The following is a 15,362-nucleotide window of genomic DNA, read 5'->3' as shown; positions in this document are numbered from 1 at the left end:
GCCCGCTCCGGTCAGACGTCGGAAGCTAAGCAGGGAAGGGCCAGGTCGGTACTTGGATGGGAGACAACAGTAAGCCTGGCGAATGGAGTAGGGAAAGAGCCGAGACAAGAACCACCGTGAGAGTGCGCTCTCTGCTGGATAAGGCGGATCAACGGTTGATTGATATGCTGATCTACTTCACGCACGTGAGGAGTTAATAGGCTGAATTATTTCAATTTTTCCTTCAAAACAAAACAAATCAAAAGTCTTGAACAAATTTGGTAAGAGGGCGCACTATCACGGCGGATCCGCCTCACCGTCGTGGATCTGTCTTGGCTCCGGGTCTGCAGCTTTCTATTATTGGCCGAATGTAGCGTGTGAGTGAGTGGTTGGTGGTGGTCAGATGGTGCAAACTGGTTGCCTCGCTTCTGTCAGTCCACCCCAGGGCAGCTGTGGCTACAATAGTAGCTAACCACCACATAGTATGGTGTGAATGAATAATGCACAAAATTATAAAGCAACTTTGAGCGACTGGAAAAGAGCTATACAATACTAATGCAGCATGATGATTATGATTATCAATATTATTTCAACAGACAAATGGAGAGGCTTTAGAAGAACTAAAATGACAGTAAGCCTTTGTTCAAAAAGTACTTAAAAATAAATGATGAAAGTCGATATAGTAATTAATTATCATGACAGTCATAGAACCATCAATTCACCTTACATCAGTACTATCTGTTGAGCGAAATGGCAAATGAAATGGCAAAATACTTCCTGTCTCCATGTGATGCCATTTCTGATGTTTATTATGAAATTCTAAAATTTGGGTGATTCTGATACAAAGTCTCGCAGTTCATTTTCAGATTTGCCGCAAATATTTGATCCCAATATCTGAGAACACAGAACGCCTGGACTCATTCTATTCTGCTGCTACAAATACAAAATAAAGTTTACAAATGACTGTTCAGTATGTTAGCTGGACAAGCGTTGGAGTCAATTCAAGCACTGACATGATCAGAGTGTGTTAAGTGACTAAAGAGTAGCACCACCTCATGACATCACCAGCTGGGGGAGAGTGTTTTTGAGAAGTATGCAGAATGAATACTCAACCAAATCAATGAAGAAACAAAAAAATGAATGTTTTTGTCAAGTATAAAAGAGTCTTTTAACATAGTTGAAACTTCACAGGTCACTTTTTTCTGTAAATTGGCGCTTTGAAAGGCCGGATTCAATGCCTACATTAAATAATTCTCTTATAAAACTGTCCGTGGTATGCCGTTTCATTGTATTTACAGATAACTCTCCAAGAATGCGACACTTTTGACGACTTTCACAATGCTTTTATGAAGTCAGAAAATGCTGGCTACAAAGTTGTATAAATGTCCTTGTTAAACCATCTTCATTTCGTTAAGACAAGAATTTATCCAATGTTGGTTTGTTCTTGAGAAGAGAATAAAAACTGTTAGAAAAAGATATAATTACCAAGAATGTCACTACCAAGAATGTGTTAATTGGAAGGGCTTTCAGGGCAGATTTTTGAAACTAGTTTTGCGCATGTACGGGACAATGCAACAAGCTATGAGCAAAGAGACAAAGTCAAGATGTACTTTAGTAACTCAAGGCTGAAACACTATAGGGAAAAAACAGCTCAATTTCCCCTTACAGATACATTAGAGTTGGTTTTGCAGCCTTTTATTACACTGAGATTCAGTTTACTGTGCACATTTACACGGCCCCATACATGTAAATGATGCTCTTTTTAAATAGATTTAGTTAATTTATTTGGGTTTTATCCTTTGTTTGCCTGGTTATATCTATTACCTGTTTAGTAAAAGGTTCCAAAAAGAGAGGAAGGAAATACAAACTGCGAAACTGCACCATTGACAAGCCTCTCCCGGCAGCATGTTTTTCAGCTCTCACTTGCGAACTCATTCCTCTCATTGTGGCCATTTAGCTTCTAGCCTGTGATTAGCTACTTTTGTTTTCTTCATTGCAGTAAGAGTAACCTCCACTTTTCACCAGTCCCTCACAAGTTTTTCGCTCACTCCAAACTTTCTTTCTGCTGCTCGATTACTGTTTTTTTTTAAATCTTCAGTGGTACATGAGGAGCGGATAGGTCGCACTTTTTTTCTTATACTCCGGAGCAACTAATGAGATTTTAGTTTTTTCATTCAAACATACAATTTCTCATGCCGCTAGAGGGCACTACTGGCTAATCGAGCAGCAGTAAGAAAGTTGGAGAGAAAAACTGAGAGAAACTTGTGAAGGACCGTCGAAAAGCGGAGGTTACTCTTATCGCAATGAAGAAAACAAAAAAGCTAAAAAGCTCGATGGCCACAGCTAGAGGAATGAGTTTGCAAATGAGAGCTTGAAAAACGTGCTGCCGGGAGAGGCTTGTCAACGGTGCAGTTGCGCCTCCGTGCTCAGGTCGTTGCCATGGCGATTGTTCAGAATTAACACCGAGGATGAAGATTTCAATGTATTTAGTGATTTGGAGTGAGATCGAGAGTTTGGTGTGTTCTTTATGGTCTAGATATCTGAACTGTTTATGTGACGTTAACATACCAGACACCTATTTAGTTTGTTATTTAGGCTTGATGTAGCTAACGTAGCTACGTTAGCATACCGTACGCCTATTCAGCCTGTTTTTTTTTTTTCAAAAGGCAATTTTTGGCTGCTGCGTCTTATACTCCGGAGTGACGTATAGTCCGGAAAATACGGTACACAAGCCTAGGGCGCCCTCTAGCGGCTGTTGGTGTGAAAATACATGTGAAATTACATATTTTGATACACAAGTCACACCCCCAGCCAAAGTTTAAAAAAAAAAAACCTAATAAAAATCAATATAAGAAAGATTTCTTCGTCGAGTGTATTATATTATCTACATAACTGCAGCCTTTGTGTTAAACTAATTGCAACCAATCAACAATTGCTATTAATTTTGCACTGTTTCCCATTGTTCTCTGTGGCGGACTCATCCTTCATTACGGGTCAGGACTGGAGCCGCAGCAGATCAAAGAAAAGCACCCGGGACTCGTGTAAACCCCGGCCTCGAAAGTCCCCGCATTGTTCCACAATCTAACCTCTGACCTACTTGTTTTGTGTTGTTGCATGCCACCGAGCAAAGCAATCACACTAAAAGAAAGAAATGTGTAGATTTTTTAGTTGAGCAAAGCGGCAAATACAAAACATCTTTATCTTGCAAATATTTACCTCATATGGACTATAATCAGTCGATAGGACTTTAGATTACAGCCCACGAGTTCTATGTGTAGGTACAGGTAAGAAGAAAGTAATTACACATTAAAGCGCAAGGTGTTAATCTCTTAACCCCCACATGAACTGGGCACATTTTCTCCAGTTTACCCAAATCTAAAAGCAAGAAAGTGTCAAACGAGCGACAAAAGCTTGATGGGTAGTGAATCAACAACAACACAATAAAAAAGAGCTAAACAGTGACGAAAACGCAACAAAAAAGCCACAAAAAGGGGACAAAAATTTTAAAAAATTAGAAGAAAAAAAAACACATGACAAAATGTGACAAATACACATTAAAAGAACAACAAAAAGGTGCTGGAAAAGCAACAATGCCACACAAAAAGCAACAAAAACACAACTAAAGATGGATGAAAAAGCCATAAAAAAAACAAACAAGACAGCCACGAAAGAGACGAGACGAAGAAGACATTCTTCCAAGATTTTCTTATTAGCATTTGTAACTTTTTTTTTTTTAAATTCCCCCCCTAAAAATTTCCCATTTTTTAAAACTTTTTCCAGTTTTTCTTTTCTTTTTCTTTTTTTTTTAATTTACCCCAAATTTTAAATTTTTCTCCATGTTCTTTCCCTTTTATTTTTTATTTTTTTAATTCATGATTTTTTCCCCAAATTTAACCCAATTTTTCCACTTGTTTTATCCACTTTTTCATTTTTTTAGTATCATTTAACGGTACCCAGACCTGATTAAATCTTTTTTTTTTTTAATCTCTTTTCACCATAAGAGTTTATCAAAAATTATAAAATTATGGACTAAAACTTAAAAATTGTACTTAAACATGCGCTGATTCTTTTTTTCTGAGTCTGTGGCATTAAAATATAGTATTAATTAGAATTTAGTTTCAATTTATAAAACGATGTGGACGGCCAAAACACTACACATATGCCTTTGACACATTTAAAGTGCTCCCTATACCTACGCATGGAATCTACAGTCAGTCTACTTGTTAAAACCCCTCACGTTCAGCCGCGTTTTTCCCCTTAACAAAACACTAAACTGAACGTCCTTGTGTTATGGATGAACACTGTATTCCACTATAGAATGTTTAGTCAATAACAGACTCCCGCCGTCAGGAAAAGCCCCTCTGCCGCTCAGTATCTGTGCCGTTTGTATCTACAACAGCCTCGGGGCAACTGCACTGACCATGCTATATTTACACCCAGCTCAGATGCACAAGTTCCCGGACACGGCGTTTAAACGGATACTCGAAATATTACATTATGTCATCCTTCACAAGTATAAATAAAAGAAAAAAAGTATAAAGCGTGCACAAAGTTTCAAGATCAATGTAATAGATACAGACGGCGTCTCATCATAGAAGGGGGCGTGGCTTCGCCGAGGGGGAAAATAGAATCTTTTGGGAAACACAATTTTTCACTCTTCTTAGCCATTAGGTTAGGTTAAATAAAGGTCAAAAAAATAAAATAAAATTTCCGGTGGAATATAAACTTATTTATCACATACAAAAAGTCAAGTGTAAATCGGGCCCATATGGATATTTTCTCAAAAAAGCAGTCGAAGCTATTGCGAGCTAACCGTTAGCATTAGCCGGATGCTAACATGTAGCATCAAGTTAGCATTCTCAGTTATTTATGTATGTATGGGCTGTTGAACCACTTTGCTCCTCTCCATGTCTTTGTATCTTTATTTAGTAGAACACTATATTCATATTTCATATTTTGGTACAGTTGTCTGCTCTAAATGTTGTTGTGTGTTTGTTTTTGTTTTGTTTTTGTTTTTAACTGGATCTCGAGTCTGCAATAAAGGTTGATGATGATGATGATTTAATGCCAGTTTTAATCCAATTTAATGCTTTTTGATGACATTTCATGCCGTGATTTTGGCACAATAACTGGATAAATGACCCCCTAAGAGTGCAGACCTGCTCGGAGCCAATTTTGGATGAGGAGCTTTACAAAAGTGGAGGGCAGTTTTGGGTTTACCTGCGACGCAATATAACCAAAGAAGTTCTGATCGGAGTGCTTCAACACTAGAAGAAGAAACACTCAAAATGAACAAGATCGCCCAAAGACTCCTCAAAACTGCGTGGTTGAAGTAAACTACTCCTCCAGGTACGTTTTATAACGAAGGAACAACGCTACACCCTGATTTGAAGCTCAAAACCCTTCATTTTTCCACACAACAAAAGCAACTTGCGGATAACGACTGTGTCAAAGTACATGATGTGGGTGGTTCTGTGCGGCCTGACCTGTCATAGCAGTTGAAGTCGTCGAGCCAGCAGCCTTTCTTCACCAGTTTGATGGTCCCTGAGGAGTTGAGCCACGAGGCGTAGCAGTGCAGCCGCTTGTCCTTCTCGCCCTCGCACCTTTCGAAGCCGCTCTGGTTCGTCCGCTCCGTTCGCCAGTTATCATTGTAGTACACGCACTCCCGCGTCTCCACCTCTCCCAGACTGTAGCCTGCGGAACACGGACGTGAGGACAAATGTTAGAGTGGGCCTTTTGCGGAGTTTAGAGTAGACCTTGAACACCATTGCAGAGTGGTTTTCACCCGAGCAAACAAGTGTGTGTGATTTTTATTATGCTGCGTTTCTCTGAGTGTCATGGGTCTCTGAGTAGCTTCAGCATCGTCTTTGACATCAGCCACATGTTTGGGTGATTTTCTCAATCAAAGCTTGCCCTAGGCATAGGCGACCAAGGCAGCCACCTAGGGCAACATCTGCTGGAGGGGGCACCGAATTGCGCTTTCAGTTTTGAACGCAATACTCCCTCCATCTACAACACCGCCGATTTTCAGACATAACTTTGGAACAGAAAGTGATAGTGTGTGATATTGTGTTGGAAATGTTTCAACCCCGGGGAGCCCTGTAAGATCGCGTTGAATTTTTTTTTTTTAATGAATAGATAATCATTATAAAATATAACAATGAAATCATAAAAAATAAAAGTAAAACAAGCATTGTTCATGTCCCCCAAAAACCATAACATGCTGCTTGGATCAAGAAACACACAGAAATATAAACAAAATAATAATATTAATAATATATATAATTCAATCTTAACTAGAGCCGGCCCAATTAGCAATACAGTAAAGTTGGTTTCGGGTGGATTCTACCCAGGGTTAGGGTCGAGCCTTTTGTTCCCAAATGTATAACTTTCCATTAATTTTGGAGCAGTTTCATAAGGCCCCCTGATGATGCTTTTCTTTCACTTTGTTAGACATGACACATTATAAAATAAACACTAGAAATAGAACACTACTTCAAATGTGTCATGTATTGTTTTGATATATTTTGATGACAAGTACTTTTTATCAGGTGTATGATCTCGGGTAAATCACCCAACGTTAGTGATGGTGTTTTGAATTGGAGCGATAGTATTCCAGGGTTAAGCGCTCTAATTATAAAGCCTTTTAATTGATTTTGAAGTGTTGTGCCTAGTAAAGCAGTGACACATGCTTTCCTCAGAGTGAACTCAACCTTGTGAAGAAAGGGGATGTTAATGGATTAGGAAAAGACAGGGATGTTTTTTTGGCCACAATAACCGCACCCTCTTTCATCACGTTTCTAAAAGAAGAGGAAAATATAATAATGTCAGTTGATTTACAGCTACAACCTCGGTTTAAGACACGTCCCCTGGCTTATTCTGTCAATACGTATGGTACTTAACCCTCGAATAAATTACTAACATTGAGACGAGAGGCAAAAAAACAACGCGTTATTCACCAACTTGCTGAAGAGCGCACATTTCAAGCTCGGGTAGTCAATTATCGTCTTGTAGTAGAGTGAATTTCTTTAGTTATCATGAAGTACAGCATGTTGCAGAAATTCATGGGGGACGAACATCAGACAGCAGCATCTAATTATAGGACTTTTTTTTACTGATTGAAGTGCAAATCATTGCATTTGTTTCTATGGCGGTCATACGCTCAAAAAAATCTGCACATTATTAATCAGGATGGACGGATAGTGGGAGAGAGAGACCCAAGTTGGGGCAGCAGCTTTAACAGTTAACACACAACTACCTCTGACTTCCACGGCTCGAAAACAAAGAAAATGTTTTGCAAATTGCTCAAACCAACCGTTTAAACGTTTACAGGGCACAGTATTTTTGGATACTTGATCTCCGCAGTTCAATCTATCAAGTTATTATTATTATTAGGACTACGCTCGGTCTGTGTTCTCCTCATTTTTTAAATAAATCACAACTAAGAGGAAGAAAACCGGCAGAACCCGCTGCCATATGGAGCAAAAGTCTGCTCCGAGCCACGAGAAACACAGACTTCATCAGCGTTTGGGCGCGGAGCCAAGATCGGGAGCTCTTGTAGTAACGCAGGAAACTCCTCCAGGGTTAGAAATCCTTCATAATGGTAGTTTGGCACAATCCCATTCACACCATATCTTTTCAAATGTTGCAACAGGCGGGATTTAATTAACTAGAAAACAATGATAGGGTGCAGCGGCAGCAGACCCTTATGGGAATGCCACGGCTGCGAGATAAGGACGTCTTGAATTCAACTCTTAATGACATATGGGGAGATAGATAAGGCCCGTTTTCTTTCACATTTTACTTGAAATTCCAAGACAAGTGCTAATGAATGGGTAGAAAAAAAGAAAGCTATGTCTCTGAGAATGCTGACTGAATACAATGCGGAGGTTATACATAACAATCTAAAAGAGAGGAGAAAGAAAAATTCTCATGAAACTGTACAATCGTGATCACGTTCAAGATTCAATGAAACCGTTTTATAATCCTCCTCTTCTCTTTACACAACACATGTCCTCTTTCATTGCGTCTAGAAGTTTGGTCTTCCTGTGGTGAAGTGATTCGCAAACTTTTCACACCAAGTATCACCCCATAAAGTATTGTTCTGCACCATAAAGCCAGAGTTCTGAGTAACATCACACTCTCAAGCTAGATCGCCCCCTCTCCTCAAAGTCTACAGCCGCAAATCTCACGTCCAACTACAAAAACAGAATCCTCCGCTTTCTTAAACCTAGATTCCACCAAATTTGTTTTAAAGACACTTTGACATGATTGGTTGAATGGGCCTGTCACTCCCTCAGACCATGATCGAGGCCAATAGAAAGAGTGTGTTTGAGAACATGAGAACTGCATTAAACAGAAAATACCTGAATCCCTGTAGAAAGAACCGTCTCTGGATACTCATCAACACAGAGTCATATCACAATCTAATGTTGCTAGACTATCCACCAGGTGAAGACAGAGATGGAATCATCATTTTTCATTTCCAAACGCTCTTCCGCAATGTCAAAAGATCCATTGCTGCATCCATTTTTCACCAAGATCTTGTATTGATGATGAAAGAGTGTGACCACTGCTCAAAGCCTTCTCCAGCACATCCCAAAGATTCTCAATGGGGTTCAGATCGGGATTCTGTGGTGCCCAATCCCTGTGTGAAAACGATGTCTCATGGTCCCTGAAATCTACACAACGTGAACCCAATGAATCCTGACATTGCCATCTTGGACTAACCTGGTCATTTAGGATGTTCAGGTCGTCGGCTGATCTAATGGTTTGGGTGCATAGTGATGCTGAACCAAGACCTGACCAACTGCAGCGACCCCACATCATAAAAGTTAGATATATCCAGACTGTGTACCCAAATCTCTGCCCTCATCAAACCCTGGTGGTCAGACGTGGCCATGAAAAAAGATATAATTGACAAAAGTGTGTCCAAAGCATGTCTAAACACTTGGCATAAATGCATTACTAAACCATGAATGAAATGGTCTAATAAAATGGACACGGTCTACAATTGCAGATGATCCTCAGTGATTACCGCTTGATATCACTGCATCCAAGCCTCCAGATTCCAGAGAGCTCCAACCTCAACATCACTGTGCTCCATATAATCGATGATGAATTAAACTTTATTATCCCTCATGGGGATTGTTCTGGGCACATAGTGCGGATGCAGCTGACAACATGCAAGAAGAGATGGACAAAACAACATATCCCTCCTCTCTCTCTACAAACCATCTGTATATCAAGAAAATATGAGCAGTCCACAGCGTCCTGTTAATTTCATGTTTAGAGCCGGTTACGAGGGCGACGTGATATGATCATCGTTGAACATTTGCAACATTTTAGCAATTTGTTTTTCCCATCAAATTGTGCCAAAACAAGACTTGAACCTAGGCCAGTCACGATAACAAATTTGAATTTCGATATATTGAGGCGGGAAAGTATCGCGATAAACGATCATTTTGACTCTAACGATACTCAATACTGTCAACTCTCAGGCATAAAAATGACAGTAAAACTTTGATCTAAAAGTACATAATCATATCCTAAAATACACACAAGCGGCAATAAACATGAAATATAGTGTAACTCAATTTGCTTCAGTTAGTAATCAAAGTTTTACAAAGAAAAAATTGTGGGAAATGCCAATAAATGGGTTGACGATAAATATTGAGCCCAAAAATATATCTTAACTGTTATTTATGGAACGATAAGTCGATACAGTAATCATCATGACAGCCCTACTTAAAACAATTACAAATCAGGACCAAAACAGAGCTACAATGAAAATAAATGTAAATAATCATAACTTTTGCACAATATTCAGTTTCCATGCTAATTCCCGGGCTGTTAAAGGAAATGTGTCTCAATCATATTGACTTTTGACCCCTTTCCTGAGTAAAATTATAGTTAATAGCAGCTTTCATGAATAGATCATGTAAGAAAACGGCTTGAAAATATAATAATTCGCTTGGACATTTAATTCATGTTCAAGGAGAGAAAAGGAAAGGCCATTTCTAAAAAAAAAAGACCCTTTTGTGCAGCCAATTGCAACGTTTCAAAGACATTTTTAAATAGTTGCCTTTCATTTAAAGTCAAAATGTGTAAAAGAGACTTTTAGTGAAAGGTAAAGTTCAAGAATTTGACATATCAAAAAAGAATGTGTACAATGTGCGGTAGTTTTAAGCCATGCATTGTGGAGCTTGATTATACACATAACTTACAATTTCAGCAGCTTCTTACGCTGTAATTAATATACAGGAAAGCAGCGACGAGCCAATAGGTTATGAATTAACTTTATTATGTAAAGGCCGTTCTTTGAAGACAGCGAACGGTTTCATTCACAAAATCTCTTTAATCGGAAACTTCATGAAAATGAACTGGATCATCCCTACATAATTTCCATTTGAGGAGTCTCATGTATAAAAGCATTTTGTAAGCTATATTCAAAAGATTTTACTCAACGACCAAGGTCATGGGCTCCGCGATGTGTAACTAAAATGTACTTTAAGTGAATGGCAGGTGTCATGAGTACACTTTAGCGAAAAAAAAAAAAAAAAGATTCTACAAAGTCGTTAACTTTATCGCTCAGAAATGTACACATTTGTTCACACAGCTCTAGGAAGTTGCTATTCAATGGTTAAAAAAAGGCAACTGGAAGCTAAATGATAAAAGGTGTCAAATATGTCAGAGTTACTGATCATCCAAAGCCCAAGTACATAACTGTGAAAGGTTTTAGGAACACGGAGATTGTATGGTAAAGGTCTTTATTAAAAGGACACAATTGACAAACCATCTTTCCAGAAACTGACCGGCAGGTGTGTCGTTTACACTATAATAGTTTTGCCCCACCTAATAACAGTGAAATTCATAATTGCAATTTTGTGAGCAATGCACGAAGCTACTGAAGAGCCACCTATAGTAAAACGCCATTCACAATATCCTCTGGACACTCGAGCTTAATCTTTGTTCACGGGGCCTGAAAAAACAGCGTCTGTCTCTTTAAATCCCTGCCTATAGGAGCTGCTGCTGCTGCCCATCCCCCCTGTGTAACCCCCACCAACCCATTACACACAAGAGCGAGAGAAAGAGCCAGAGAGGCGCACGTATACATTCAGTTGTCCGGCAGCACTATAATGGTCTTCATTATTGCACACAGGTATGCGAGCAATGAACAAACACCACGGCCACCATTACGCACGAGAAAGGGGGCTCAATATATGGAGAGACAAGCGCACATTTTACGCACGAGAGCCGTGGCCAGTGGGAGAAGGGAGAGAGAGGGGGGGGGAGGCGTGTGTGCCCGTGCGTTTGTGTGTGTGCGTGTGTGTGTGTGTGTGTGTGTGTGTGGGGGGGGGGGGGGGGTGCGTATTGCTCCATTGAGTCGCGATGGCATTTCTGATATCTGTGCTTTTGGCCACGTGACGCGGGGAGGACTTTTACTACAAGATCATCCACCCAACCCCCTTCGCCGTGTCACTTAGCGAGAGCTTTACACCACAACAACGCGAATTCAAAGGGAAGCGGCTTATATGCGACTATGTGGGACTAGAGGAGGCTACGGGGCCCTAATCTATAAACCATAAAGGCATTAGGCCAGGCCATGCACAGCGAGATTTGGCACACAGCGCATAGCTCTGGGCAGCCTCCTGTGTGACAATGTTATCACAAAAAAGAAAAGAAAGAAAGATCGGAGTCAAAAGTAAATAACAATTGAGCAACACAATCTGGCAGCCTGTGTAATTAACTTTGAGAGCAACCCCCCCGTGTATGATACAATGTGGATCCAATGGAAATCCAAACAATAAAGGTCAAAAGACGTGCGAAATAACAGCAACCCTCAGCTGTACTTTGAAGATACTGATGTTTTTTTTTTCTTTTTTCTAGCAGATTGCAAAATACAAAAGGACTGCCAGAATCCTGGTTTCAAACACGATAAGCACATGCAAAACATTTCCATAGTTTTTGCAACATTTTGCAAAAATACAAAGGGCAGCCACATTCTGGATATTCAAAAATGATAGCCCACATGAATGCCAAACATAAACACATTGCCATATCTCAACCTAATGTCATGTGGAATGGCACCGCTTTCAATATTACACCTTTTAAGGACAGCTAAATCTCAAAATCTATAGCAATGTCAATATATCACAATATATCAAACAGGAAAGGCGAGCATAAATGCACTCAAAGAGCTTGAGTGAGTACCTTTTAACACGCTTTGTTCAAAATAACCAAACACTAAGTAAAATATAATGTCAATGTTAGGATACAGGATTAACCCCAGCTGATTGTACTGACGTCTAAAGGGCAAAAAAACCAAACAATAATCTTCATTGGTCTCGTGCGTTTTCAAATTGTTGTTTTGGAAATGCACAAAACAAGTCCCACACGAGGATAGTCCACCAAATAGAAGATTGAGGTGGGTATCAGAGCTTGCCTGCTATTGCAATATCTGCTCAAATATTTCGCCATTTTTTATCGATTTATGTTAAAAAAAAAAAAAAAAACGTCGAGAGGAAGGATGTTTTCGCAAGCCCCCTTGTTCTTAACCACAAACAAGAGTCCACGGGGCTATGTAAGAGGGTAGCCTATAATGTTTCAGGATGTTGGTGCAGCTGTTGTCATCTATTCCTGCCACAATTTGGGAAAGAAAGGAAGGCGAAAGGGGGCAACGCAACAGTTTCGCGGCTGGTGTGTGGTTAAATTTAATGAAATGATCGTGTCCCGCTTTCACAGCCAAAGTGATAAAAGTTACTAATGTGGCTTGCGGTCTGGCTTTGGAAGAGGAAATATGTAGAAGAGGGAAGCTAAGAGGAGGAAGAAGAAGAAGAAGAAGCGAAAGGGGGAAACACACAAATGGCTGGTCCCGAACGACAGGTTTTTTTTGTCCAGGCAAAGTTGGAAGCGTGCGTAAAAACTCCCTCGCGAGCGCACGATTCCGAATGGGGTTAAAACGCAGCGACTTTGCTTTCGTTTAACCTTCGCGTTTTACTTGTGGCTATAGAGCGTGAGTGCAAGTAAGAGGCTTACCTGCGCATAAAGTTCCCAGCAGAAGTGAACAAGTTAGCCATGAGAGAGACATGTTCCGTGCTAAAAAACAGGACAAAGCTTCCCCCTGCTTTCCTTGGCGCACATCAAAACTCAGGTAGTCCGAAACATTTGGAGATATCGGATCCGAACAAGTACAAAAAATAATACAGAAGTCAGCGCTAGGGCCTGTGTGTAGCCGACTAGCTTTTCCTTCTCCACCGCCACACAACAGCAGCGAGCCACAGCGCACACAGAGAGCAACCAACGCGTGTCAATAGCTGCAACAATGTTAGGAGCAGAGGAAGGGGGGGGGGGAGAAAGAAGATACGAGGCGATAAATTGACTCCCCGGGCTCGCTACTCCGTGGATATTGGCGACATTGCGCGTCGGAAGTGGTTGCAAATGCCCATAAAGCGAAGTGGCTTTGGATCATCCGAGGGGAGAGGCGGCGAGCGCTCTTCGCGAGGCGGTAGTCACTCGGTTAGTAGAATAGCACCACTGCGTCGGGAGGTCGGTCGGGTTTACATGCATGTTACTGATCTATGTCCAAAATGGCTTCTTCTAAATGGGGGGGGGGAATGGGCTTGCGAGAGGAGGAGGAGGGACCCGGATGTATAAACACAAAGAGGGGAATTCAGGCAGCAGCCAGCGGAGTGACCTTACCGCGACACCGCACATGAACGCTCCCCCTCCAAAAAAACAGTCATTTTTTACATGTAATTATTATTAGGAGGTGTCACGAGAGAGATGCGCGGCGACATGGGGCACACGCGCTCGTGCTCGTTCTTTGCTTGTTTGATCCTGGTCTGGGATGGGGTGATTCTTGCACTTTCTTAGACGAATACTTGTATTTTATGAAATCATTTGTGCTTGTTCTAATTTATCACTGCTTTTTCATTTATTTATTTATTTATTTTAAAAGGGTAATTTAAGGTGAAGCGACTCGTTCGACCGCATGATTCCACTTCAAATGCGCTTTTACGCATGACACGTCGATATTGTTACATAAAGAGAAAATCAATCAACGCTGCCCCGCGTTTTGAATAAAATTGAGCTTGAGCCCATTGTGTCATCAAACGTGAGTTTTCAAAAAAAGCCAGTTGGCCAACCATGTGAAAGCTGCAGCAGTGGTCTGTTAATCTGGCCAATCTGCATATCTTTTAAATGCAAAAGTGGCAGAGCTAAAAATAGATGACCTAATTTGAAGTAACAGGATACAATAACTCCCATTTAAAATTTATTCACACTAATTAAGCCTGTCTCACTGTACGTAGCTGCAGTATCAAGTGGCAATTATACATCAGAATGAAAAATATATTTCAATAAAATGTACGGAGAAAGTTGTATTCATTGTAAACAAATACTATCATGCTTGGAAAAAATATAGCGGAGACCGGGGCTATTTGTCACTTTTTATCTAGAGTTCACTGCTCATCAACAGAGAATTCCACAAGAGTCAGAGCTGCATTAAATGAAAGCTTGAACCCTTGACTTGAAGTAGACCTCGCTCTCGATTTTCTATCTTATTGCGCTAAATAGTTATTAACCGTCAAACACAACAAAATCGACTGACAATGTGCCCCATGTGCGGGGTCAGGTTGTCACAATGTTTGGGGTTGGTTGTCACTATTGTTTTTAATGTTAACTTGAGATTTGATAAACCTCTGTTACTTTTTTGCTTTTTGAGATAAAAGGACAAAATATGCTTTAAAACAGTCGCAATGCCAGATGAGTTCATGTCACTCATTTGAACAACACTAACAGTTCTATGAGGTGTAAAATGTACAAATTCACTAAAATGACCCAAACATACGGCCTCTATTTATAGCTAATGTTAAAATAAAGTGATCCAGAAAACACAAAAGAGAAAAATGTCCCACCATGTTATACCCCATGTGACAAATGACCCCTCATTTTTGTGACAAATAACCCAGTGTCCACTTATACAACAATGTAAGCTAGCTAACGAACGGCTTTAGCATGCTAGCTAACAAACGGCTTTAGCATGCTAGCTAACAAGCGGCTTTGGCATGTTCTAAAACGGCTCAAATCTAAGCTAACATCTCTGTCTCTCAGATCTTTTAATAATAATAATAATGCATCGGTTTTATATAGCGCTTTTCTGGACACTCAAAGACGCTTTACATTGCACTATTCATTCACTCCATACTCGGTGGTGGTAAGCTACTATTGTAGCCACAGCTGCCCTGGGGTAGACTGAGAGAAGCGAGGCAACCAGTCTGCGCCATCGGCCCTTCCGACCACCACCAACCACTCACTCACTTTTGTTTAAGTCACTAACTTAAAGGGGCTAGATGCAAGTTTATGCTCACTACTGCCACCTC

The 15,362-nt window shown here is 40.4% G+C and overlaps 2 protein-coding genes across 2 annotated transcripts in view; one reads left to right on the top strand and one right to left on the bottom strand.

The window, feature by feature from the left end:
* acvr2ba (activin A receptor type 2Ba) overlaps positions 1–13,151 on the bottom strand; it is a 32,310-nt gene extending 19,159 nt beyond the window's left edge. Inside the window, exons 1-2 of the mRNA XM_079569943.1 lie at positions 13,018–13,151; positions 5,466–5,673 (exon numbers count right to left, since the gene is read on the bottom strand). Coding sequence (XP_079426069.1) covers positions 5,466–5,673; positions 13,018–13,069 — 260 coding nt within the window. The 5' untranslated portion in view covers positions 13,070–13,151. The remainder of the gene's footprint in view (positions 1–5,465; positions 5,674–13,017) is intronic.
* A 242-nt stretch (positions 13,152–13,393) lies between these two features.
* ly97.3 (lymphocyte antigen 97, tandem duplicate 3) overlaps positions 13,394–15,362 on the top strand; it is a 31,553-nt gene continuing 29,584 nt past the window's right edge. Inside the window, exon 1 of the mRNA XM_079569931.1 lies at positions 13,394–13,497. Within this exon, the coding sequence (XP_079426057.1) occupies positions 13,420–13,497 (78 nt within the window). The 5' untranslated portion in view covers positions 13,394–13,419. The remainder of the gene's footprint in view (positions 13,498–15,362) is intronic.

Source organism: Gobius niger, assembly GCF_951799975.1.
Source record: "Gobius niger genome assembly, chromosome: 13".
In the NCBI taxonomy this organism is placed as follows: Eukaryota; Metazoa; Chordata; class Actinopteri; order Gobiiformes; family Gobiidae; genus Gobius; species Gobius niger.
This window is presented reverse-complemented; position numbering and strand designations above follow the sequence as displayed.